The 24,845-nt window shown below is 38.0% G+C and overlaps 1 protein-coding gene across 1 annotated transcript; it reads right to left on the bottom strand.

Annotated features, from left to right (window-relative positions):
- Positions 1–2,058: 2,058 nt before the first annotated feature.
- On the bottom strand, positions 2,059–14,517 carry HTR1A (5-hydroxytryptamine receptor 1A). The gene is made up of 2 exons (XM_058305921.1): positions 11,176–14,517; positions 2,059–4,157 (listed from the first exon to the last, which is right to left on the bottom strand). The coding sequence occupies exon 1, from the start codon at positions 14,136–14,138 to the stop codon at positions 12,870–12,872; it is 1,269 nt and encodes a 422-aa protein (XP_058161904.1). The 5' UTR covers positions 14,139–14,517; the 3' UTR covers positions 2,059–4,157; positions 11,176–12,869.
- Between the last annotated feature and the right edge of the window lie 10,328 nt (positions 14,518–24,845).

A 24,845-nucleotide genomic window follows, 5' to 3' on the forward strand; every position in this document is an offset into this window, starting at 1 on the left:
GGAAGGGGTTCACCTGGGGAATGTCTCTAAGGCATATGAATATATTCAAGTGTTCATAAGGCATTGTCTCAATAGGTGGAGATCCACACAATAACTGAAAGAATATTGAATTCCCATCTTCGGGAGTTCTGCTACATTCTCTAATGGGACAGCAAGAATCCCCCAAGTGTAAGGGCAGTGGCTTATGAAGGAAAACAGACTGTTATGCCAGGCCCTTGACATTGATGATTGTACTTATGAACTATTTCTTGTGTAATTGAGACTTAGCCTAGTACTATATATTGCCTAAGCTTTGCCTCCTGAAAACCTCCTTATTGCTCAAATATGGCCTCACTCTAAGCCAAACTCAGCATATAAATGTATTAACTTCCCCTTGAAGTGGGACATGACTCCCAGGAATGAGCCTCCCTGGCACTGAGGGATTATTACCAAGTGCCAACTAGCAATGCATCTGGGAAAAGACCTTGACCAAAAGGGGAATATGGTAAATACAAATGAGCTTTTATGGCTAAGAGATTTCAAAGTGAGTTGGGAGGTCATTCCAGAGGTTACACTTATGCAAATCTCAGCAGGATTTCATTTATTGCCACAATGAACAGTGGCTCAAATAGCAGGTCTCCTGATGGCTCTGGAGACATCCAGAAACTATAAGCAGGGCAGACAGCTCAGGAATTTAGCACCCTGTTATTGGGTCTTACTTTGTAATTTATTCTCTCCTGTGCAACAGGGTTAGGCTAATTTATAGGTTCTCTACACATGACTCTTCTGCCCCTTCCATTTGAACCTATGATTAGCACTATACTTGATAAATGTATGCCCCAGAGAATTAAATCTTTGGTCCATCCATGTGCTGGATGAGCCCTGAGTTTCAGCAGAGTTGAAATACCTACTATCCATTTCAGTGGACTCACCAGGACAACTAACAAGGAGATGATGATGGACAATGTCCATCCCAAGGAACAGAGAGTATCTGCAACTGCAAGCAAGATAGACCCATCCATCTGCCCCACGGGATCTAAGCTCCCTCTCAACTAGAAGCACAGTGGGCACCAGCATCCCAAAATCCTCAAGATTGGGGAATAAACAGTGGACTAAAGTACACATATTATCATTCCACTATAGACTTATTATTATTCTAGCAATGGAAGCACATTATCATTGATATACAGGCAATGCCCACCAGAGGTTCTGAGGAATGGGAAAGGGAAGAATAAGTGTAATATGGGTGCATTTTGAGGACAATAGAGTTGTCCTGCATGACATTGCAGTGATGGATCCAGACCATTTTAAATTTTGTCATAACCTACAAAATTGTGCAGGACAGAGTGTAAACTATAATGTAAAGTGTAGTCCATGGTCAGTAACAATGCTTCAATATCTGTTCATCAATTTCAATAAATGTACCATACTAATGAAGGATGTTGTTAAAATGGGAAAGTGTGGGAGAGGGAGGGAGTGAGGCATATGGGAATTCCTTTTTTTTCTTTTTACATAGCATTTATGTAATCTAAAGCTTCCTTAAAAATAAAAAAAAATTAATTTAAAAAATAAAGGAAAAAAAGCATATTTATCTTGAAACTCCCCATTACTACATCCTAAGGATGATATAGGAATTATATGGCATTCTATGTGTGAAAGTTGAGAAGGACTGTGGACATGTGGACATAAAAACTAACTTGTCAAAAGTACATCATGCTTTGTAAAAGTACACTTAAGTAAACAATAAATCATATGTATATATATATATGTAAATGATCATGAAGAAAAATCAGTGATGAGGCTGCCAACCTCGAATTAGCACATTTGATGGTATTAAAGTATGAGTAAAAAGGATAGAGTATGCCTCCCACATGGGAGGTCCCGGGTTTGGTACCTAGTGCCTCCTAAAGAAGATGAGCAGACAATGAGCAAACAAACAAGGGAGCTATCTGGGGTGGGGGGAGGCAGTGATTTAAGAAAACAGGATAGAGGCATAGTAAACCAAGTATCATAAAAAATTACACATCAAAAACCCATCAAGGTAAGAGCACAATATTAGAAATTCACACCAATCGGACATTTGAACATAACCAGATATTCTATTATCAAAACATAAATGCACAATACGAACTAGATAATTAAGTTAAATTTACATTAATGTTTTTCCTAAATTGCTAATGCACATTGTAATATCATCGGATGACACCAATCAAGTATGTATTTGAGATGATCAAGGTTTAACTATTTAACAATGAAGAATGAGAACAATGACCTAGACTCTTGGTATTTTGTGAATTTCACAGTCAGCTCTTGAAGTCCCCATTATTTAGTGATCCTTTGTCAGGATTCAAATACAGCAAAAGCAAAAGAAGAAAATATCAGTTCCTTGCCTTTTATAGTTGTTACTGTTGTTCTGGCAGTTCAAGTACACTAGCCATCTGGTTCCTCTTTAAAAGGAACTTAAGAGTAGTAACAGTGTAGTCCACTTGAAAACCACTATGAACTGAAAACAATAACAAGTGCTACCCACTAGAACCAAATATTACCCAAATACACAGACAAGAGCATGGGTAGAGGGGGGCCCAGTACTGCACTTCAAGTTCAAGCAAAGCAAAGACAAGGAGGAAAGAATATTATGCTATTTTTCTAGTATTTAAACAGTTACCAAAGCTACTTTTATTCTTATGCATTATCTTGTTTCTTTCAAATAAAAGCTTTATTATGATGACAATGTTAGTTTGTAAATGCCCTTTTAATGCTCCCCCAGACATTTGAAAAAAGTAATGGCTAAGTCTGACTTCTGCTTAACTCGGTATTCTTTTTCCTGTTATTATAAAAAGGGTATTACCACTGACACTGATATTAGATGTAATATTCCTCCCTTCTCACAATTACAAAACCAATCAATGACCCAATTCAGGCACTACTTTGAGTAAAGATTAAATAGCTCTTGTTAAGTAGATACTATACAGTAGACTATTCACTAAATACCTTCAGATATTATCTTGTTTAATCTTTGCATCCCGTCAGGACGATTTGGTCATATTGTGAGCAGTAAACTCAAAAAACAGGAATCTTCTTCCCAGAATATATTAATTTAACAGCAGTACTTAAGACAGAATGAAAGAGGGAGATGTGGGGAAGAAGAGGAGGCAAAGAAGACAATTTAGGAATTGTCTATAATAACATGCAATCCCCAGGCATGAACTAAAACTCAGAATGAAATTTTTAGGCAATAAAAAAATGGGAAGGGCATATATGAGAAATATAAAGTGGAGGAATAAGACTCAGTATTGGGGGAAAGTGGGGCCAGATCATGAAATAAAGGAAGAACCACACATTCGCATGGATCCAATTTACTAAAAAGCCAGAGAGATGTCTAACATCAGCTGGAAACTTAGAACAACATGGCAATTCAAGTATCCTTCTGTTATAAAAAGTCACTAGTACAATTTTAGTCTATTCTAGATTTTATTTATCCTACTAAAGCCATTGTTCCCACTCCTATCACCTCTTAACTTACTTCTTTAAAAAAAAGCATCAGGCATAAATCCCTTCTCTTCTTCTTTGTCAAAGTTTCAATAATTAAGGACCCTTCAAATTCTAAGAGGAACAATAGTGAAGTGGAAGAAATTATAGCAACTGCACAGTTCCTGGAATGTCCATAGGCTTTGGCTACCCATATTCTCAATTTGGGACCTTGCCAAAGTTGTTGGAGGAGCACTCAGGTCAGGAGGGATTTGAAAAGAGGACAAATTTGCTCTAGGGTAAAGGTCAGTGTGAACTCTGAGGCTACTTTTAATAAGTGCTGCTGTGGCTTCCAATTCCACCTTTCCATCTGGCTTCCACATGACAGATTCTGCAGTCTATCTGTGCTTTCATCTTGCCTCCTCCTCTGGAACATCCATCTAGATACACAACTTTGATGAAACCATTGACAAGTTGATTCTGATATATCTTCTTTCCTCTCCAAAGCTGGACTATATCTCTTCATCCATTCTCCCTTCATCTCTTGTCTCATACAATGTCTCCACCTCAAAGCTTAACCCTTCAACCTCTTGTCCTCTTCAAGCCTGTGCTCCTTCCATTATCCCCTCTTTCATCAGAATCTCCAGTTTCTACTTCTCTGTTGCTTTCATTTTTCCAGTCTCTGTAAACACACACTTGTCTCCTTTTATCTGAAGGGGGAAAAAAGAAGAAAAAGAAATAGCTCTTTCACCCAATCTTTCCCATTAGTTCTTGTCACACATATCCTCTCACACTAGTGTGCCACAGGCTCTGACTGCACAGCCTCCCTGTGCCCTGTTATCTCTCTTCAATTTAGCTGGTTTCTTCCTCTTTCATACTACTGAAATTGAATTCTGGAGATTTATCAAAGATCTTCTATTCTTCACCCTCAAACTATCTCCTTCTGCTTTTAATTTTTCACTTCTGAATCTATTCCAATCTCCTACAATCTCCAAATGTGACATGCTCTTTTACAGCCCCTTAGACATCCAGTCTCCAAGTTCTCTCAGCTATTTCTTTGTGGTGTCCTATTATCCTTACTCCCTTTTCAGGCCTTCATATATATATACATATATACATATATTCATATATATATACATATATACATAAACATAGATATATAATGGACAGGCAGCATTACCCTGATAACAAAATATCAAAGCCAGACAAAGACATCACAAGAAAAAGAAAACTATAGAACAATATCTTTTATGAATATAGATACAAAAATTCTCAAGAAAATACATGCAAACCAAATCCAGAAGTCAATTAAATACTATAGCCAAGTAGGATTGATCTGAAGAATGCAAATTTATCTAAAAATAAATTAATATAATATCAATAGAATGAAGAATAAAAAGCACATGATCATCTCAGGAGAGCCAAAAAAAGCATTTGACAAAATACAATACCTTTCAATGATAGAAAAAAAGAGCATTCAACGAAGTAGAAATAAAATGAAGCTTTGTTAGCCTAATAAAGGTTGAAGGAATGCTTTACCCAGGAACAAGACAAGGATGTCGCTGCTCTTACCATTTCTGTTTAACCTCATACTAGAGGTTCTAGCTTGGGAATTAGGCAAAAATATTAAATAAAGGCATTCAGATCGGGAAAAAAGAAGTAAAACTCACTCTGTTTGCAAACATGTTCTAGTATATAGAAAATCCTAAAGAATCCTCTAAAAACTACTATAACTAAGAAACAAGTTCTTCAAAATTGCAGCATAGAAGATCAAAATACAAAAATCAATTGTATTTCTATACACTAGCAATGAACAATCCAAAACTGAAATTAAGAAAACAATTATAATACATCAAAAAGAAGAAAACATATAGGAATAAATTTAACAAAATAAATTGCATTCTGAAAACTACAAAATATTGTTAAAATCAATTAAAGAAGCCTTAAACAAATGGAATGACATTTATGGATCTGTTTGTGAATCAGAAGACTTAATATTAAGATATTAATAATCCCCAAACTGATCTACAGATCCAATACAATCCCTATTATACTCCCAATGGCCTTTTTTTTTCTGAAATTGACAAGATGGTCTTAAATTTCATGTGGAAATACATGGGACCCAAAATAGCTAAACTGATCTTGATAAAGAACAAAGGTGGAGGACTCACACTTCCCAATTTCAAAACCTTACTACAAAATACAGTGTTCGAGACACTGTAGTACTGCCAAAGGATAAACATAGATCAATAGACTAAAATTGAGAGTTGAAAAATAAAGCATTGTTTTATGCTTAAAAAGTTAAGCATAGAGGTACCTTATGACTCAGCAATTCCAATCCCAAATTTATATCTTAGAGAAATCCAGGCCTTGAAAACTCTCCGAACACCATTTATAAAAAAAACAAATAGCAACACCCTTCCCCTCTACCTCAGCACTCCGTACATTTCTTACTCTACTTTATTCTTCTCTGTAGTACCAGTCACCATCTGATATGCAACGTATTTATATGTTTTTTGTCTATTTTCTCTCTTCTCCTCTAGAATGTGAATTCTTTAAAGTCTAAGACTGTATCAAACTAGCTTTCCCTGTATAACAAACTACCCCCAAAATTTGCTAGCTTAAAATAACATCCATTTATTTTGTTCACAAATCTGTGCTTTGTCAATTTGGACTACACAAAGCCGGGAGGCCTTCTGGTCTTGCTTGGGCTCACTCTTGAGCCTTCAGTCAGCTGCTGGGTCAAATACCATCTGGCTGGTCCAGGACAGCCTCATCTGGAATGGCTCTTCTCTACTGCTTGGGGCCTCTCAGTCTCCAGCAAGTAAACACAGGCTAGTTCTCATGACAATTGGGCAGGATTCCAAGGGAGCAACTAGAAGAGTTCAAGATCTTTTGAGGTCCAGAGTCAGAACAGACACCACATCAATTCTGTCCCATTTTATTGGTCAAATATGTCACAAGGCCAGACCAGCTTCAGGAGGTAAGAAAATAGACCCTTTCCTTGGTGAGAAAGGCTGAAAAGCAACATCGCAAAAGGAGAGGAATAACTGCAATTGTTTTTGCAATAATCTATCACAAGACTTCATCTATCTGTTCACTGCTATATCCCAAGCCCCAAGCACTGTCCTTGGCAGATAGGAGGGAGAGGAAGAATGGGTGTAACATGGGGGCATTTTTTGGTACATTAGAATTGTCCTGCATGACATTGCAATAACAGATATAGGTTATTATACATTTTGTCAAAACCTATAAAATTGCTCAGGACAAAGTATAAACTATAATGTAAACTATAGACCATGGTTAATAGCAAATACTTCAATATGTATTCATCAATTCTAACAAATGTACCACACTAATGAAAGATGTTAATGTGGGAAAGTGTGTGAGGGGGATGAGTGGGTATATGGGAATCCCCTATATTTTTATGTAAAATTTATATAATCTAAAGCTTCTATAAAAATAAAAAACTTTAAAAAAGAAGTAATGAATCATCTGCTCAACACTCCAGAGCCAGAACCTTTCCCAAAGGCATCCTTTATTATTGTAAATCCTTACAATAAAGTGCATGCTTGCAAAAAACTTTCTTTGTGAATATTTGCAAATGGGGTCCTGTCTCTATGGGTTTTTTATATTAAAACTAGCTTTTACAGACTGCTTCCTTTCTTCATTAGTTCTTACAAAGACAAACTGATTTCTTCCAGAGACCACAAAGCACACTGCATGTCATAGAATGATTTTCCTTTAAGGACCTTGGAAAATCTTCAAAATACTTTCTCATCTCTCTCCACAAGAATTTCACAAGGTAGGCGAGTCCATTATCTCCTCCTTCCTATTCTCCCCCCTTCTTTCTTCTGCCAGCCTGTTTCCTTTTCTTTCTTCAGGGACGAAGCAAGCTGAGACACAGCAGAACAAGCTCTTGCCAATGCAAGACAGCTCCTTGAAATTTTGACCTGGGGAACTTTCTGAAAGGGTAAGCTATTGTACAGATTTACAAGCAGATGGCATGGACATGCCTGAGATAGGATCAGATGTTGAAGTGTCTGTGTAGACTGCTCATTTCCCTATCCATGTCATCACCATGCAAGCAAAGTGAGTTGAAAAATAGAGGGAGTCCACCAGATGACAGCCTCATGGATCTAGATTTTCTAGGAATAATCAGTTTAAAGATCAAAGGGGTCTGCTATGATCCTTGTTAGGTGGATATGAAGAGCAAACTGGATTGTTATGCTCTCCACTTGGTCAACTAGACAGACCCTAAATTTTCTGAGCTTCATTCATCATTCTTAAAATACTACCTAACATGATATGTTTGGGTTACTCTTCCTGAAAAGCTCTTCTAGTCCCTTGAAATTGCACTCTCTTCAAAAAACGACTAAGATTGTCTACTAAAAGATGTAGCAATAATCATGGAACTGATACAATCATTTCTTGATGAGGTAGCATTCCTCACATACTCACCGAAGTGACAGATTGTTCAAGTGCTATGTATCATGTATCAACACCTTTCCCAGCAGTCTCCAGCCAGGTGGGCTGGGAGTTCTTCTTAGCAGAGCATGAAGCCTTTCCACATTTACAGATGAAGCTAAAAAGAAAAGATCCACAGCAAAACAACCCCTGGATACCTGTTTTCTGTCATTCACTCAAATATCCCTGACTCAAAACTTTAAAGCATAGTCTGCTCCCTCTCTCTTCACATACAGACACCAAACCCTGCCAGTTCTTTCTTTGATGTATTTTTCAGAGCCCTCATTGTTTTCCATTCATTCTGCCTGCATCCCACATTCAAACTCTTCTTTTTTCACACCTGCAGTATTGAAATTACCTTCAGACAGAAGAACACTGCTGCTTTCATTATGAGTGATCCCCTAATGAAAAAGTAGTAATTTTTTAACTTGGCATTTAAGTGCCTCCACAAATGATCTCTAGCAACTTTATCTGTACTTATCATTCACTACTGTGTGGATCTTCTGCTTTGGCCAAAAAGGTCTAATTGTCATTTCCAAAAAGATCTGCTGTTTCAGATTTAAATGGTATGTTATGTGTGAAAAACACTTTCAAAAATCTAAAAAAAAAAGTACATAAATGTGAATTATTCCATCTTGTACCTAGCCCTGGTCATCACTTTTAATTCTTTAATGATTCTCTCCTCTTTCATAAGCTCTGTCCCTTATTTTGCTCACAACATACTTCCTCTTATCTAGTTACATAATTCCCATCCCTTTGACTTTAGATCCATTTTCTTTCTCTTTCCAGACCCTTTGGGTTGACATAACATATGAGTGGTTTTGCATTTACATCTTTCCCTAAGATCACTACTTCTATACCCAACCCAGACTATCAATATCAGACAACCCAGCACAAAATTTATTTCTGGGCTCCCATGTGGCAGGAAGACAGAATCAAGCTGTCTTCTCAACCTCATCAAGAATGTCTACCTTTACCCACACATGCACACTCATCCATTCGCCCAGAGCATAATCTTGGATGCTCTAGACATCTTTTCCTACCCACATCCAACCCATAGTGGTCTTTATCTTTTGAATGCTATGATCCATCCTGCTTAGGTAGCACTAATATTCTGTTATTCGTGATTTACTTATCCTTAGTAGTTTATTCTTGTACACCCAAGTATACCCAAGTAGGTTCAAAACTCTTTGAGGGAGACAATAGGATCTTACGGTAATTTTTAGCCTTATATTTTAACAATGTGGAAGCATATCTGACACATGATAGCTGGTGTTTGGTTAGTTAAACTGGAAGTGACTGAAAAAAAACTTCTCTTAGATGAGGTTTTCTTAGAGGTTAAAGTAACATCTGCAAAAAACAGGAAGCCACTGTGGCCTTAGAAAAAGAGATGCCTGAACAGAGAACAAGGACCCAAAAGTGGGATATTCAGAATCCAAAAGCCAAATGTATCTACTTCAGGGTTTTACTCAAAGTCAGGCACAAATTTATGTAACACCTTTCAATTGAGAAACTCCAAAGGTTTCGTGTTCTCTCAATTCCTCTGTCTTTACTTTTCATTATTGGGCAGATATTATAGACATACATTGCCTAAACTAGTCTTCATGCATCCTCAGTATGCTTTCTGCTGTGACCATAAGAATCCTGAACTTCGTTTACCCTTGGGGTTTACCGAGGCTAACCTGGTCACACAGCAATCATTATTATACCAGAAAACAGTGGGGTTAACATACCTAGATGATTTCAGGAAAATATAACATGGGGAGCAAGAGATGTTCCTGATGATTTTCAGCAGTAGGGGAAAAAAAGCATAAGACTGTGAACATAGTAATAGATCTTGCATACAGAACCCTACTATGGAATGAGCCCAGCCAGAAAGAAAAATGTCTCTCCACTTTTAACTGAGGCAAAAACCCCAAAACAAATGGGCTGCTTCTTTTGAAACCAGAGGAGGTCATTTTCTTCTACCTAGAGGTTGTAATGAAGACAGAGGAGGGAGCTTCAGCACCATCTACCACTTAAAAAGAGTAGGATGGGCCTGTGGCTGCAGTTCTCCTCAGCATGTCCCCACACCCTGGCCACATTAATTAGACGGGATGTCTGATTCTTATCTGCAGGTGCCAGTCAGGAAAAATGCACGGTTTTATGCATGAAAGAAGAGACATGACTTTCTCTTTTAGAAAAAGGATTTTCACAAAGATATAACTCATTTAGAAGTTTCAGGGCTGAAAACTAAGCTTATTTCACTAAATGTCAGATTCCCAAGCTGTAAATCAGGATCCCCTTCTGATATCTGTTTTTAAAAATCGAATGAAATAAAGTAGACAGAGATTCTGATTAAAATAAAAATGCATGTGTTCCTGGCATCAGTTTATTATAGCATTACTATTATTAAAGTCCTTTATTGGCACAAGGAAAAGTGAAGACCAGTTTTGATGCATAAATACTTTGCCTTGATACAAATAGTTTAAAAGAAAAAAAAATCAGAGACTCTTCAGAGCTATACAGCTCTTTTGCACTTATTCCTGTAACTTCTCTATTGCCTTGGCAATTATATCCCAAATTGTTTGTCCCTTCCCCATTCTTGTGTAAATCCTCCAATGCAGGAGGACTAAATGTCCAAAAGCCATAACCATACAGTTCTGTAAAAGACACAAATAAATGTAAGTTTCAGATTTTGGAATATCATACTTGTTGGCCAAGGGATAATTTGGATGAGCAAATTTTGGTTTTGAATTATTTTATATATAGAATTTGTTCTAAAAAAAATTAGTAAAACATACAGAAAAAAGTGTTTTCTCATATAGCTCTATTTAAATTGTTAGGACCAAAAAAGATTATTGGATTTTCCAATAAAAAAGAGTTGGACTGGAGAAGTATTTTCTCCACCACATCTCCTAGTCAGCATTATATATGCACAAACAGTTGCTGAGTCCCCAAAGTTCTTATACTTTTCCTTTGTTTTAACAGGAGAAAAAACACCGAATGGAATTTGACAAACAATAAATGGCTTCAAGTGAGCTGTTTTTTCACCTTCTTAATTACAAACACATGTGAACTTTTCACTGGCAATCCTTGCAATCTCTAAGTGCAACACGGTTCTCAAAACGGCAGACGCCAAACATTTAAAAGGGAGAGTTGAAGAGAAAGGGGAGTAAGAGTCAATAATTTCTGCAAGTACGGGAAAATGAAACCGCTCTTCATTAAAAAAACAAAACAAAACAAAACAAAAAATAGAGGCCAGATCTAACTATCACAAACCTCTAGATCCAGGTCTTATGATTGGAAATTTACATTCAAACAGAGGTAACTTCCCCTTCTGGGGGCAGCAAAATTGTAACCGGTTTCTCAGCAGGAGTAGAGAGAATGAAAGAATAACTTTCGATAGGGACAAAGTTTGGACCTCTAGAATGCTCCACATATTCCAATAGCCAGAAGCCGGTTTTCCTGTAGACTTTTGGAGCAGGAAAGTCAGGCCAAGAGCAAATATAATTCGAATCAGAAGAGAACAACCCAAACCGGTCCTTTGTGGCGCCACAATTCAGGGTACCCGCCCCTTAGGTGGTACCAAGTGCTAAACGTATCGGGACCACTCGAGTGAAAGCCCAGGATTACATTTGACCGCCAAAGTTTTGGTAACTTCCTCTCTGTACTGAAGTCTTGCAGAATAAATTCAATGCAATATTAGATGTGCTAAACAGAGCTATTCCCCCACCGGAGAAGGACGAGGCGGTGAATTAGAAGACAAGAGAGCGCATCCTAGGAATAAAACTGCCCTTTCGTGTTCTGTGGGGAACGCCAACTGGAGTCTGGACGGGTGCACACTCCGGTGCCCTCTCTCTGCCTCCCGTGCCTGGTCCCAGTCACCCCTTAGCGCCTTCGAGGTCTCTTCCCCAAAAGCTTGGCCAAACCTAGAGCCGATGACTTCCGCCAAGCCAAACCTGTCTTCTCCCGGATCGCGCAGCTATACGCGGAGGGATGGGTACAGTCGTAGGGCGAGGGCAGTCCGCGCGCCAGGCGCACGCCAGATTGGCATTTTTCAAAGGGTACACTCCGGCCGGAGGGCGCCTCCTGCAGTAGTTAAGTGGCGATGTGCAGACCTGTCAACTACCTGTATTAAAGAAAGCCGTCTCTCCCCTTCCCGTTTCAGGATTGTCCGTTTCTTTGGTGAGTGCTAACACCAAGGCAAACCGAGACAACGTCGCCGCACTCCCTCCTCGTTATCCCCCACTGGCCCAGCTTTGTACTTACAAGTCCACCTTCTGGTTACTTGCTTTGAGTCCAAGTAAACAAAGCAAGCAGGGGCTGTGCACAGTAGTTACATCTGCCGAGTCTACTCTGGGAGGCGGTATTCCCAGGGACACCACTCACACGGGGAAAGCAAACCCTCCCGCCTTCCCTAACGAGCAAATTATTGCTACGAAAGAGTGGGAGTAAGGAAAGGAGAGAAGGAATAAGACGAAGGAAAGGGAACGTTTCAGGGGAAAAGGGAGGAGAGATGGAGCAAATGCTGAGCATTAAGTTCAAGTTCTAGAAGTGGGGCGCTCAGATGGGAGCCAATAGTAGGTGTGGCGGCTGTGTTTACAGTTTATTTTTATGTTTGGATTTTTTGTCCGGAACTACTGAGGCTTAACATTCCGCTGAGAAGACTTGGAGGCAAAAGAGGGAGGAGGCAATTGCTGGAGTCAAAACTGATGCTGAGGCCCAAGTCTGAGCAAAAGTCGCTTCTCTTGGAAACTGGAAGTTTCCCGGGCCCTCCTTCCCTGCTGCACCCAGGGCACTCCCAGGCGCGGAAGGAGGGGTGAGCGAACAAGGCTAGGAAATCGCGGCAGAGCAGTGAGGAAGTCAGGGGGAAAGTAGCAAGTTATTATAGTGGATCTTGGTTCCAGGGAAGCTGGGGGAGGCAAAATGTGTGGGACGAGTCCTGTAGCCCCTACTCGCCACCTACACCTCTATCATCGGCGGCAGAACTTGCACTTGATGATCTTCTTAAACGCATTTTGGAAATCTTTGTTGAAGTACGCGTAGATGACAGGGTTGAGCAGGGAATTGGAGTAGCCCAGCCAGTTGATTATTGCGCCCAACAGGGTGGGCATGTGGCAGCTGCTCTCGCAGAAGGGCAAGACCAGGGCCACGATGAAGAAGGGCAACCAGCAGAGGATGAAGGTGCCCATGATGATGCCCAGCGTCTTCACCGTCTTCCTCTCGCGGGCCAGGGCCATCTTGCGCTTGGCCTCAGCACTGCGCTCATTTTTCCTGTCGAAAGAGACCGAAAGGCTGGGGGCCGCACCGGCCTCGCTGGGCAACGGCAGGTGCTCTTTGGAGTTGCCTACGCGGTGCACCTCTATCACTTCCAGCGCGGCGCTGTCGTCGCCCTGCCTCACCGCGCCGTTGGCACACAGAACACCCCCTGTCTTGTTCTCCACGCCCCGCCTCCAGTCCCTGCTCCCGGGCTCGCCATTCACGCTCTTCTTGGGCTGTGGAGCCGGGGAGGCCGCAAAGCGGTTGTCAGCTCCCTTTTTCTCCACTTTCTTGACAGTCTTACGGATGCGGAAACGCGCAGCGCGGAAGATGCGCCCGTAGAGAACCAGCATGAGCAGCAGCGGGATGTAGAAGGCGCCGAAGGTGGAGTAGATAGTGTAGCCGTGGTCCTTGCTGATGGTGCACGCGTCGGGGTCCGAGCGGTCTTCCGGGGTGCGCCAGCCCAGCATGGGCGGGATGGAGATGAGGAAACCAATAAGCCAAGTGAGTGAGATGAGCGCAGCGGCGCGCCTGGGCGTCCTCTTGTTCACGTAGTCGATGGGGTCAGTGATAGCCCAGTACCTGTCCAGCGCGATGGCACACAGGTGCAGGATGGACGATGTGCAGCACAGCACGTCGAGCGCTATGAACAAGTCGCAGGTGACCTGGCCCAGCGTCCACTTGTTGAGCACTTGGTAGAGTGCGGCCATGGGCAGCACCAACACCGACACCATGAGGTCGGTGACTGCCAGCGAGCCGATGAGATAGTTGGCCACGTTCTGCAGGGAGCGCTCCAGGGCGATGGCGGCCACCACGCACGCATTGCCCAGCACTGCGCAGAAGATGAGCGTGCCCAGCAGCAGCGAGGTGATCACTTGATAGCTGAAGGTCACGTCGGAGATGCCAGTAGAGTTGCCGCCTGCCCCGAAGGGACCCTCGGACAAGGTGGTGTTGTTGCCCTGGCCAGGGCTGGGCGCATCCATGCCTGCGCGCCCTGGGCGGAGGAGGGGGCGGAGAGAAAGAGCGGCGCGAGATCCCCCTCGCCCCTCCCCCTGGGGTCTTCCGCCCCTCTCTCCCGAGGTGTTTCAGCGGGAGGAGATGCCGGGACTCAGGCAGGAAGTTCTTACTTCTCTGGCAAAGGCATCCCACGGAGCAGCTTCTAGGCGCTACCTAGAGTCCTGGGTCGCGCGCGTTCAGAGACCGCCAGCTGGCATACTGGAGTTGGCCCGAGAGGAGCTGCGGGAGCGCTGGGCGGCGGAGAGGTGGCTGGAACGTCTGTCTGTCGCGGTCCATTTTACTTTGCCGCTGCCCAACTGCCTGACTCAGCTGGAGTTTCCCCACTAGCAAACAGTCTCCAATCCCAGAAGTAGCTGGAACAGAGAAACCTCATCCTCCACGGTCACTCTGTGACCCTCCTCTCCCTCCCTCTCTGCCTCCCTCCCTCTATGCCACTCTCTCCCTGTTTCTCTTCTCTTTCTCTCCAGCTTCCATCCACTTCCTCCCTGCTTCTATTAGCCTTCCTTTCCAATATCCCTCTCCCTTTTGACTCCCCCTCCCTTTTTTATCCCTCCTTTTGTTGTTCAGACAGCCAATCTCCCTCCCTCTCACGCCAGCTCTCCCCTCCACACACTTCCCCAACCCAGAGTGTCTCCTTCGTTTCGCTCCCTATCCCCCTCTCCTACTAGCTTGGCGTTTTTCTTTCCAGCCCTTTTTGTCGACAGACTCAGGACTCAGAACTCCCTTACACACACCGGCTCCTTCAGGCAGACCAATATTGTAATAAACTCCGCCTCCCACCCAGCCATACTCGAGGATATACAATTTCTAACTACATGTTGCTACATATTTCTGTCAAATTCTTAAGCATAGTGAGCATCATAGAGTGACAATAGGAAATGAGAAAAGAAGCTACACACAGAGTGATTGGGGAGATGGATAGCCCAGGGTCAGTTTATATGTTATTGTTAATGATGGAAAGAAGATAGAGTATGTGTTATCTTTTTAAAAACCATTCTTCTTCATCACCTTACAGTCCAGTCTGACTCCCTTGGGAAAGATGTTGCATGTGACTTCTTTTTAACCTTGGGGAATTTGGGGAGAAAGGTATTATAAAGGACATGTCAAAGGACAAGGACGGGTAAACGGCTGCTTCTTAAAGTCAAGGAAAAACCCAATTTGGTCCGTATTTTACACACACATACACACACACACATACACCTTTCCAAAACAGCTACCCTTATCATTTCAGGGAGCGATGCCACCTCCCATAGCTTTCAGGCCAATAATTTTAGTAAAGAAAATCGTTTGCCTGTGTATTATAAATGAGGTCAGGCATTTTATATGGCCTTCTGCATTTCTTACCAAAGCCTGCAAACCTCTAGGGAGAACTTGGTGGAATCCCTGCTCTCTGGCTGCTGAGCTTCTCTTAAGCTCAGAAACTGTTCAGCACCCGGGACAGCTCTAAGCAATAGGGCTTATGTCGCCACCTTCCGGCAAACGCTCTAGAGCTCCATCTGGAAACCCTTGCCTTGCAGAAATTAAGCAAGTATTGAGGAAATCCTCTAACCTCAAGAAAGGGAAAGACTGTTAACAAGAGTCGCATTGAATTTTGTCTTTTTTCTCCTATTTTCTTCAAAATATTTTGGTGCTTTATTTACTGTTAATATTATTTGCCAAGCCTATTTATTATATTTTCAAGCTCCTTTTGACTGCCTCCAACATCTGTAATCCACTAATTCTATCCAGGAATGCCGTTTTAAAAGAACTATGCAACCTAGCCAAACACCTTCATCTGTGTTGGTTTTGTGCTGCCAAAGTCTGCACGTTGGGACTCGCACATTTGCACACTTTCACCTTTAACTGGCAAAAAAAAAAAAAAAAAGAGTATTGAATTTTCCAAATAGGAACGAATAAGCATAGAAAATAAAGAGACTTCTACTAGTTTATTCTAAGCTGCTTCTTCACCAAGAAAATCAAATTTAATTCCATTTGTACATAGGTAAGGAATGGGATTCCTAATCATTTAGAATAGAGAACACAACACATTCCGATGCATGACTGAAGTGAAGGAAAAATGCCAAATGCAATTCCAAAAAGGGTGATCCTAGATACCATGCACAAATTCAGTACAGATTGCAATAGTCTCAATATTGTGTTCAAATTTGAGTTCTGAATTCCATTGCTTTGAATTCTCTAAGAAGCAACAAAAGATAATCACTAAAGCACCAAAGAAAATCCAGTTGGGTCGATGCATATAGTAGAGGAGCAGTGTGTAAAGTGTGTGGAGCTGGATTGTTTTACAATTCAGTGCTGACACAGTTCCCATGCAAACATTTCAGTGTGCAACAATAATGAAACTGCCATTTATGATGATTCATGGCATTGAAAAGAAAAAGAGAAGTATACACAACAACACTGGTACAGACTCTGAAGAAGTATTTTTGTGCAGGTAGTCATTCCTCCTTTAAAATCTCCTCACAAATACAGAACTAAATAGCTTTGTTAGAATACAATTGTATGCTGTAATAGGAAAACCTTTAAAATCTGGATTTTCCAAATATGACACTTTGAACAGTAACAAAGAGAAAAAGAAAATAAATTTAAATTATATATATATAATTATATATATACACACACACTTATCAGGGACATACTTGAATAGGAAGTACATCAGATTTAACACAAATAAATATGTAAATCATAAATAAATATGTAAATATGACAGTCTGCAATCCTGCTTTTTCTATTGGATCCCAAATGGCTTAATGCATGATAAGCTTATTTTTCCTTTCCAAGGAAGCAAAAAATGCTATAAAATTTAGACTTAATATTACTCATGAGATTAGACATTTGCTATTCTGTTATAATACTCTATGATGCAGCATTTTATTCAAGTTAAAAAAAAAACTCAAATAGTCCGTATTTTTTCCTCAGAAATAATGTAAAAGATATTTCAAATATTTCATTTCTTAACATTTAAAACAAGATTTTTTAGGCACTCTTTTGAATACCAGGAAGAAAATAGAAATATGAAAGGAGAATCAGCAGTGTGTATGTTCCATAACCTTCAAATGACTAAGAAATCATTATATATAACTTTTTATCCTAAAAACAATACTGTAATAGGTACTAATAGTACTCTAATAGGTAATATAGCAGAATAATATTGCATTTATTCATGCTCACAATTTATCATCTCTCCTACATTTAATCCTCTAAAGTACAGAATCCCACCTATGCCTGACTAAAATGGTGCAAACCAAAGCTCTTGGACAAAGAATTAGCCTGTTGTCCTTCAAGGCCTCTAAAATTTAACTATGGGAAAGTTAGCTTCATAGCTAATATCAATTACATCATTTGGAAAGGAAAAATCCAGTCACTCGGCTCTTATTTTTTGTTTGAACATACTAGATGCAATTATAAATTCATCAGATTATGGATCTGAGGTACGATATATCATCCGTCATGTGAAATTTCTCTAAAATAATTTTTGGAGATAAAGGTTTTTTTTAACATTTTCACAGGAAATTTGATTCAAGCCCAGCATTTCAATATAGCTCTTTGGCCAGGAACATAAAATTAAAAGATCTTGAGATGACGTTTTCTGTGAACCCTGAATGTCTCATCATTGCCTCAATCTCAGTAATGGTTGGAAATTCTCAGTGATTGATATGTTTATCCATCTCCAAATTATGAATGGTTTTGCCATTAACAAAGAAAAAACCTACATAGTAAAGTGCTGAACTTTCACTTAGGAAAGAGGATTACTAGAGTTATTTCCAAAAGTTCCTGTTCAAAAAAAATGTTATCACTTTTTTTCCCCAACTAATTGAAATTGGATTATTCTTTTAAGCTGAAAATACTGTTCTGAATTTAATTCTCTGCAATCCTCAAGTACTAAAACGGTAGGGGAAATGCTATAGTTTTTCCGAAACTAATTTTCATTGGAATTCACTAGAAAAGCACTTCAAAAATTACAGTTTTACTTAGATACTTTCAAAAATGTATCCTTGCATTAGAAGAAATGTATCCTTCCATCAGAAAATGGCCTTCTGATTATCCATGAACTCTCTTTTAAAATCGAGCACATTTTTCTTTTGGTCTAATTCCCACCACCCCCTTCCCACTAATGGATTCATTCCTTGACTCCCTTTAGTCCTCATCAGGCACTTTTTTTTTTGCATGCTCAGAACTATACAGGGTATTCGGTGGTTCTTAGATAAAATATTTATTAAGCTTCCAATTCCTAAGGAAATTTTGAATACAAGTCAAGTGAAAAAAAGACATGACTCCCACATTCTGGAAATTCTTGACTTGAATAAGGAGTTATGGAAGAACAAAAGAACATGTCAACAGAAGTTCAATCATCTCTATTGAATTGCAGTCTACCTTGTTCCTGTATCTCAACCATTTGTTCAATAGCATAGAATAAATAATTGAAATTCATAGAGTTAAATGAAATAAAGTATGACGGAAACAAAAAGGCAACATTTTTGTAATGGGAGATTATCATATTAGAATAACAGGTGTTACCAAATGTTCTTTTCAGAGCTCAGTACATCTAGAATATTGTTTTTCTGACAACATTTTTTACTTTTGTAAGGTTGAAAGCATAATTGAATTGAGAAAAATGGTTGGAATGTTAGCTCAGTAATTCCTGTTAATCCAACAGTGGTTGGGAATCAAGTTTAATGTAATAATTATTTGAAACCAAATTTAATTATTCTTTTTTACTGTAACCATGGGAGGGGGGAAATGCCCACATTTTAACTTGCTTTGGTAAGTAACATTTTTGTTATAAAAACTAAAACCAATTCTCAACACATTGTTTTTATGTTGTTTTAGAACATATTACTTATATAAAAGCAACAACTGTGACTACATACTAGTCAAAGACTGCCATTTAATCTAAGAATAGGAATGTATTACTCAGGAATGTTGTCTCTGGGCCACAGGCCTGGATTCACATAACTATTCTAATTACTAGCTGTGATGTTTATCCTTTATTTTTCTGTTTTATTATGCATTACATAAAATGTACCAAAAAAAATAAAAATATTAAAGTATAGATAATAATATGGTAAATACCTATATGCTTAAGAAAAAGAGTTTTATCAATTGCATTGACACCCCTGTTTACTTTTGAATTTAGTGTTTATCATTCCTATGTATGGCATTATACTTTTACAACATATATGTGTAGCACTAAGCAATATATAGAACTTTTATTGCATTACAAAATTTTATGTAAGTCAAATCATTCTCTATGCATTCTCCGCTGCTTCCCTTTTTTGTTCAACCTATCTTTGTGATATTCATCTGTGGTGATACAAGCAGCTCAGGTTTATTTTCACTGCTGTGAAGCTTTTTCTTGTGTGAATAATGCCACAAATTATTTATCTTATCCATTCCAACCCTTTGCTCTTATAAACAATGCTGCTGTGAACACTCTTGTGTATGTCTTTTTGTATCGATAAAAATTAGAATAAATTAGATCAGTGTTTCTCAAACAAATCACATGGGGATCTTGTTAAAACTGCAGATTTCTGACTCAGTAGGTCTTGGGGTAGGTCAAAATTCTACATTTCTAACCAGCACCAGTTGACATGAATGTTGCTAATTCACAGACCCTACTTATAGCAGGAAGAATTGAGGGATCCAGAAGTGGAATTGTTGGATCCTACAGTATGCCCAGGTCAGCTTCACTAAACATAGCCTAATTTTCCTCCAGACTGATTGTATGCAATTTCATAACCACTAAAATATTTCTTTATTTCAATCACTCCAGCAAGGTTGAATATTTTCACGTTTTTCACTATGAGCTATCTAATCATATCTTTTCCTTATTTTTAAATTAGTTTCTTTTTTAACTTATTTACTTTTAAAGTACATTATTGTGATGGTTAGGCTAATGTGTCAACTCAGTCAAGTAATTGTGCCCAGTTGTCTGGTCAAGCAAGCTCTAGGCTTATTGTTATACAAGGACATTTATGGACTTTAGTCACCAGTGAGTTTACTGCATAAATAGCTGATTACATCTACCTCAATCAGGAAGATTGCCATCAGCGATGAGTGATACATTATCGAATCAGTTGAATACCTTAAAAGTGGAAGTGATTTCAGCATTCAGAGAGAATTTACTAGCTCATCTTTGGACAGCCAGCATCTCCCGGAAACTCATCAAGGACCTTCACTGGACTTCCGTCAGAGCCCCTGGTTTGCAGCCTGCCTGCAGAACCTGAACTTGTGCATCCCCATGGTCACATGAGAGACTCCTGTTGATTCTGTTCCCCTAGAGAACCCTGACTAATACAATTATCTATTCTAGGGATTAGTCATTGGGATTATTGAAAATAATTTTCTCCAAATCTTCTGCTCATATTTTCACTTTTTAAAAGTGTCTTTTGCTGAATATACTTTTCAGCTTAATGTAATTGAATGTTTTACTCTATTCTCTGTGCATTTTGTCTTAAGAAGTCCTTCACTACTTAGAGGTCATAAAGATACCAGCCAATTTTTTTCTACTTTCATATTTAGCTCATTGATTTGCTTAGAATTGACTCTTTTTAATTAGAGAAGTTATAGGTTTACCAAAAAAAATTCAGTGAAAACATTACATAGTTCTCATACACTACCCCTCCCTTATTAAACTATATATTAATGTGGTACATATGTTACAGCTGATGAAAGAATATTATTATAATTGTACTGTTAACTATATGTAGTCTTTTATTTGCATTAAGGTTCCCTGTTTGTGTTGTATAGTACTATGTGGTTTTCTTAAATTTTTATTCTAGCAACATATATACAATCTAAAATTTTCCCTTTTAATGACATTCAGATATATAATTCAGTGCTGTTAATCACACTCACAATATTGTACAACCATCGCCACCTTCCTTTACTAAAACTTTTCCTTTACTCCAAATAGAAACTGTAAAATTTAAGCATCAACTCCCTATTCCCTACCCCCATCACAATCCCTAGTAACCTATATTCTAGTTTCTCACTTTATGAATGTGCTTATTCTAATTGTTTCCTATCAATGCAATCATACAATATTTGTCTGTGTGTGGCTTATTGCATTCAACAAGATGTCATTGAATTCATCCATGTTGAACATAGGGGGAAAGGAGTTGATTCAAAGTTGGGGAATTTTATTGGAATTGTTTTTAATTTATGTTTTAGTTTAGGAAGAATAGATACATTTATGCTATTAAATCTTCTTATCAATAAACATTCCATTTATTTAGCTCTGTCTGTCAATAAAGTTTTTAAGCTTCTCCATTAATGCCATGAACAGCTTCTGATAGGCTTCGTAGCCCTCAAGTACCTTATGTTTTTATTATCATAGTTGTAGTTGTGTTTATGGTTACTATTTTAAATGGTATCTTTTTAAAATTACATTTTCAACTGTTGGTATATTGGAATACAATTAATCTTTTTTAATGGTTGAAACTTGTTGTACTTAGCTAATTTTAATTATCTGTCTGTAGATTTTTTAAATTTTCTGTGTTGACAATCAAATTATCTGTAACCATTACAGTATTTCTTCCTTTCTAAGCCTTTTACATTTAATTACATTTTTATTTCTTAATAAACTGGCTAGGATTCTAGTTTAACATTTTATAGAAGCAGTAATAGAGTCTATACTCATCTCATTCATGATATTAGAATACTTCTAATACTATTGCATTAAATATATTTTTGAAAGATGTATTTTATCAAATTGAAGTTCTATTCCTAGTTTGCTGTGCGTTTTTGTCATGAATCAATGAATTTTAAGAATGCATGTTCAATTAATATTATCACATGGTTCTTCTTTAATTTTTTAATTTGATGAAATGACTATGTTTTACAGTGTGACTCATTCCTTGGATTTAGGGATACATACAAATTTTTCATGTTGTTAACATAAAGCATTGCTAAATTTTACTAATATTTTCTTTTATGCTTTTATATCTAAATCCATGAGTGAGATTTGTCTACAGATCTCCTTTCTTATACTGTCCTTCTCTAACACTAGTATCAAAATTTTCAAGAGTTATAAAAGTCTTATAAAAGGATTTTTATAAGACTACAATTATCTTTTCTTTGACTACTTGATAAAATTTGTCTGTAAAACACAACAGGGTATGTATTTAATTCCTGTTGCAATCACTTTAGTGGTTAAGGGATAATTCAAGCTTTCTAATTCTTATTGAATCAATGTCAAGTTATATATATTTTTTAATTGCTCATTTTTACTAAGAACTAAGATGTTAAACTAATGATCTTTCCTAGACTTCTGTTTTGATTCTTATCTTCCCTATTGAATGTTTTCTATTTGCTTTATTTTCTGCTCTCATCCTTATTGTGTCATTTCTTCCTCCTAAGGTAATCTCTTCTTCTTTTTCTAACTCAAACTGTGCAACTAGCTCATTAAATTTGAAACTCTCTTCTTTTCCAAGATAAGAATTTACAAATATATATTTCCTTTGAAGTTGCACTGTAACTACTCCTACCAAATTTTGACCAGGGCTATAATTATCATTTAATACTTATTATTTTCAAATTCCCATTGTGATTTCCAATTTGGGTAATTTGGAACCAGTCTTTTAAATGCCAATTATATAGGGTTGTTCTTAGTTATCTTTTTTGCTATTGTAGCTGTTTGATATTATTGATGAATTCCGAAAAGAAATATTGGATTTACTTGATTAAGTAATCAGGTAAACATCTTGTGCCAGTAGGGTGTTGAGTCCTCACCGCTTGGTGGGTAGGGACTCACAGATAAGACAAGGCAAAGGACAGAGTTAGGGGTTCTTAATGTTGGAGTTTTGATGTTAGAGTTCGATGCTGAAGCTGCAGCCCTGGAATGGGAGGAACCCTGAGGCCAGAGAGAAGGCCTGGGAAGAGAGGAACCCAGGAAGCCTGAACCCTGGCAGACATCGGCAGCCATCTTTCTCCAACAGGTGGAAATAGACTTTGGTATTTCAGATTGATTTTATCATCTAGTATATGGCCAATTATTATAAGTGTTTCTATGTGTTATTGAGAAGACTTATATTACCTAATCACTATATGCATGGTTCTATGTACATTGATTAGATCAAGCTTGTTAATGTCTAAATATTCTATATTTTTACTAATTTTTGTCTGATTTATCTATCAATTTCTGATTAAAATGTGGTAAATATCTTTCCCAATGACAGTGGATTTGTCAATTTCTCCTTATAGATTTGTAAATATTTGTTTTATATAGTTTGAGGGCATGATATTCTGTAAATAAGGTACAAATCATTTTAGAATTACTATATATTCCTAGTGACTTACATACCCTAATAATGATTGCTGCTTTGAAGTCTATTCTGCCTGTAACAATTCCCTTTTGTATTTACCTAGTATCTTTTTCATATATTTTAACCTTCATCTTTACTGTCTTCTTAAGTTTTATATCAGTGTTTGTAAAAATATTACACTTTTATTTTAATCTGAAAATCTGTTTTAACTGGTGAGTTTATTCCATTTAATTTTTATTACAATCATTTTTATATTGGAATTTATTTCAACCATGTTATTTTATGTTTTTTTACATTCATCTGTCTTTTCAATGCTTCCTTTGTACCTATTCCTGGCTTCTATTCTACTGTCTGGGTTTTAAAATTCATTTTCTTCCTCTATTGTTTTAGAAATTGTACACCTTTTTACTTTCCATGGTTTCCTTTAAATATTTAACATGCTTAAACAAATTGAAGGATAAAGATTGTTCTTGCTTTTCAGTACTCCCAAACCATACAAGGACCTTTCAATACTTTTATTCATATCACCCCAATCTTACAGGATTTTGTGACATAATTAATTTTATCCTGATTTTGATTTTTATTGCCTTAGTTCGGCATGATTATTGTGATATAATGTTTGCTTATATTTGACCAATGTTTACTAACTTATTTGATCATCATTTCTTCTTGCATCTCAAATATTTCTTCTGGAATTATTTTTCTTCTGCCTTAAGGATATCCATTGCAAATGCCTTTCATGAGTGTCTGTTAGCAGTAAAATCTCTTCTTTTTTATTGACAGACATGCTGTTATTTCACATTCATTATTGTATGACCTTTTAAATACACAATTCTAGGTTGACAATTATATTTTACTCAGAACTAGGAGATATTTGATTGATTTTTTTTTTTTTTTTGCCTTACACTTTTGCTGTTGATGAGATCTACTGTCAGTTTGTCATTTATTTATAGTAATCTTCCTTGTTTCTTTGGCTGTTTTTAAGAACTTTTCTTTTTCTTTTGTTTTATGTGTGTGTTCTGCAATTTCACATCAATGTCAGTATATAGATTTCTTCTTCGTTTTCCTGGGATTCATTTTGCTTCCTGAAACTAAGGAATCAAAGCTTTCATAATTCTAGAAATTCTGATTCATCCATTCACCATTAATTCAAAAAATATTACCTTTCCCTCATTTGTTCTATTCTCTCCTTCTGAAATTTTAAGTACACTGCTAGTAAAAGACCTGAGGATCCTGGCTAAATAGCACATTCTTCTAGGAAAATTTGTTTTTCATTCTGTTACAGACAACAATATTTTATTAGTCAGCCAAAGGGGTGATAATGGAAAATACTAGAAATCTGTTGGCTCTTATACAGGGTATTCATTTGGGTAGACGCTTACAATTACCAGGCCATCAAGCATAAGTTAC

This window comes from Dasypus novemcinctus, chromosome 2 (assembly GCF_030445035.2).
Source record: "Dasypus novemcinctus isolate mDasNov1 chromosome 2, mDasNov1.1.hap2, whole genome shotgun sequence".
Taxonomy (NCBI): Eukaryota; Metazoa; Chordata; class Mammalia; order Cingulata; family Dasypodidae; genus Dasypus; species Dasypus novemcinctus.

Bases quoted from the DNA above. Each gene is read 5' to 3' on its own strand.
- HTR1A (XM_058305921.1), bottom strand. From the start codon at position 14,138: ATGGATGCGCCCAGCCCTGGCCAGGGCAACAACACCACCTTGTCCGAG.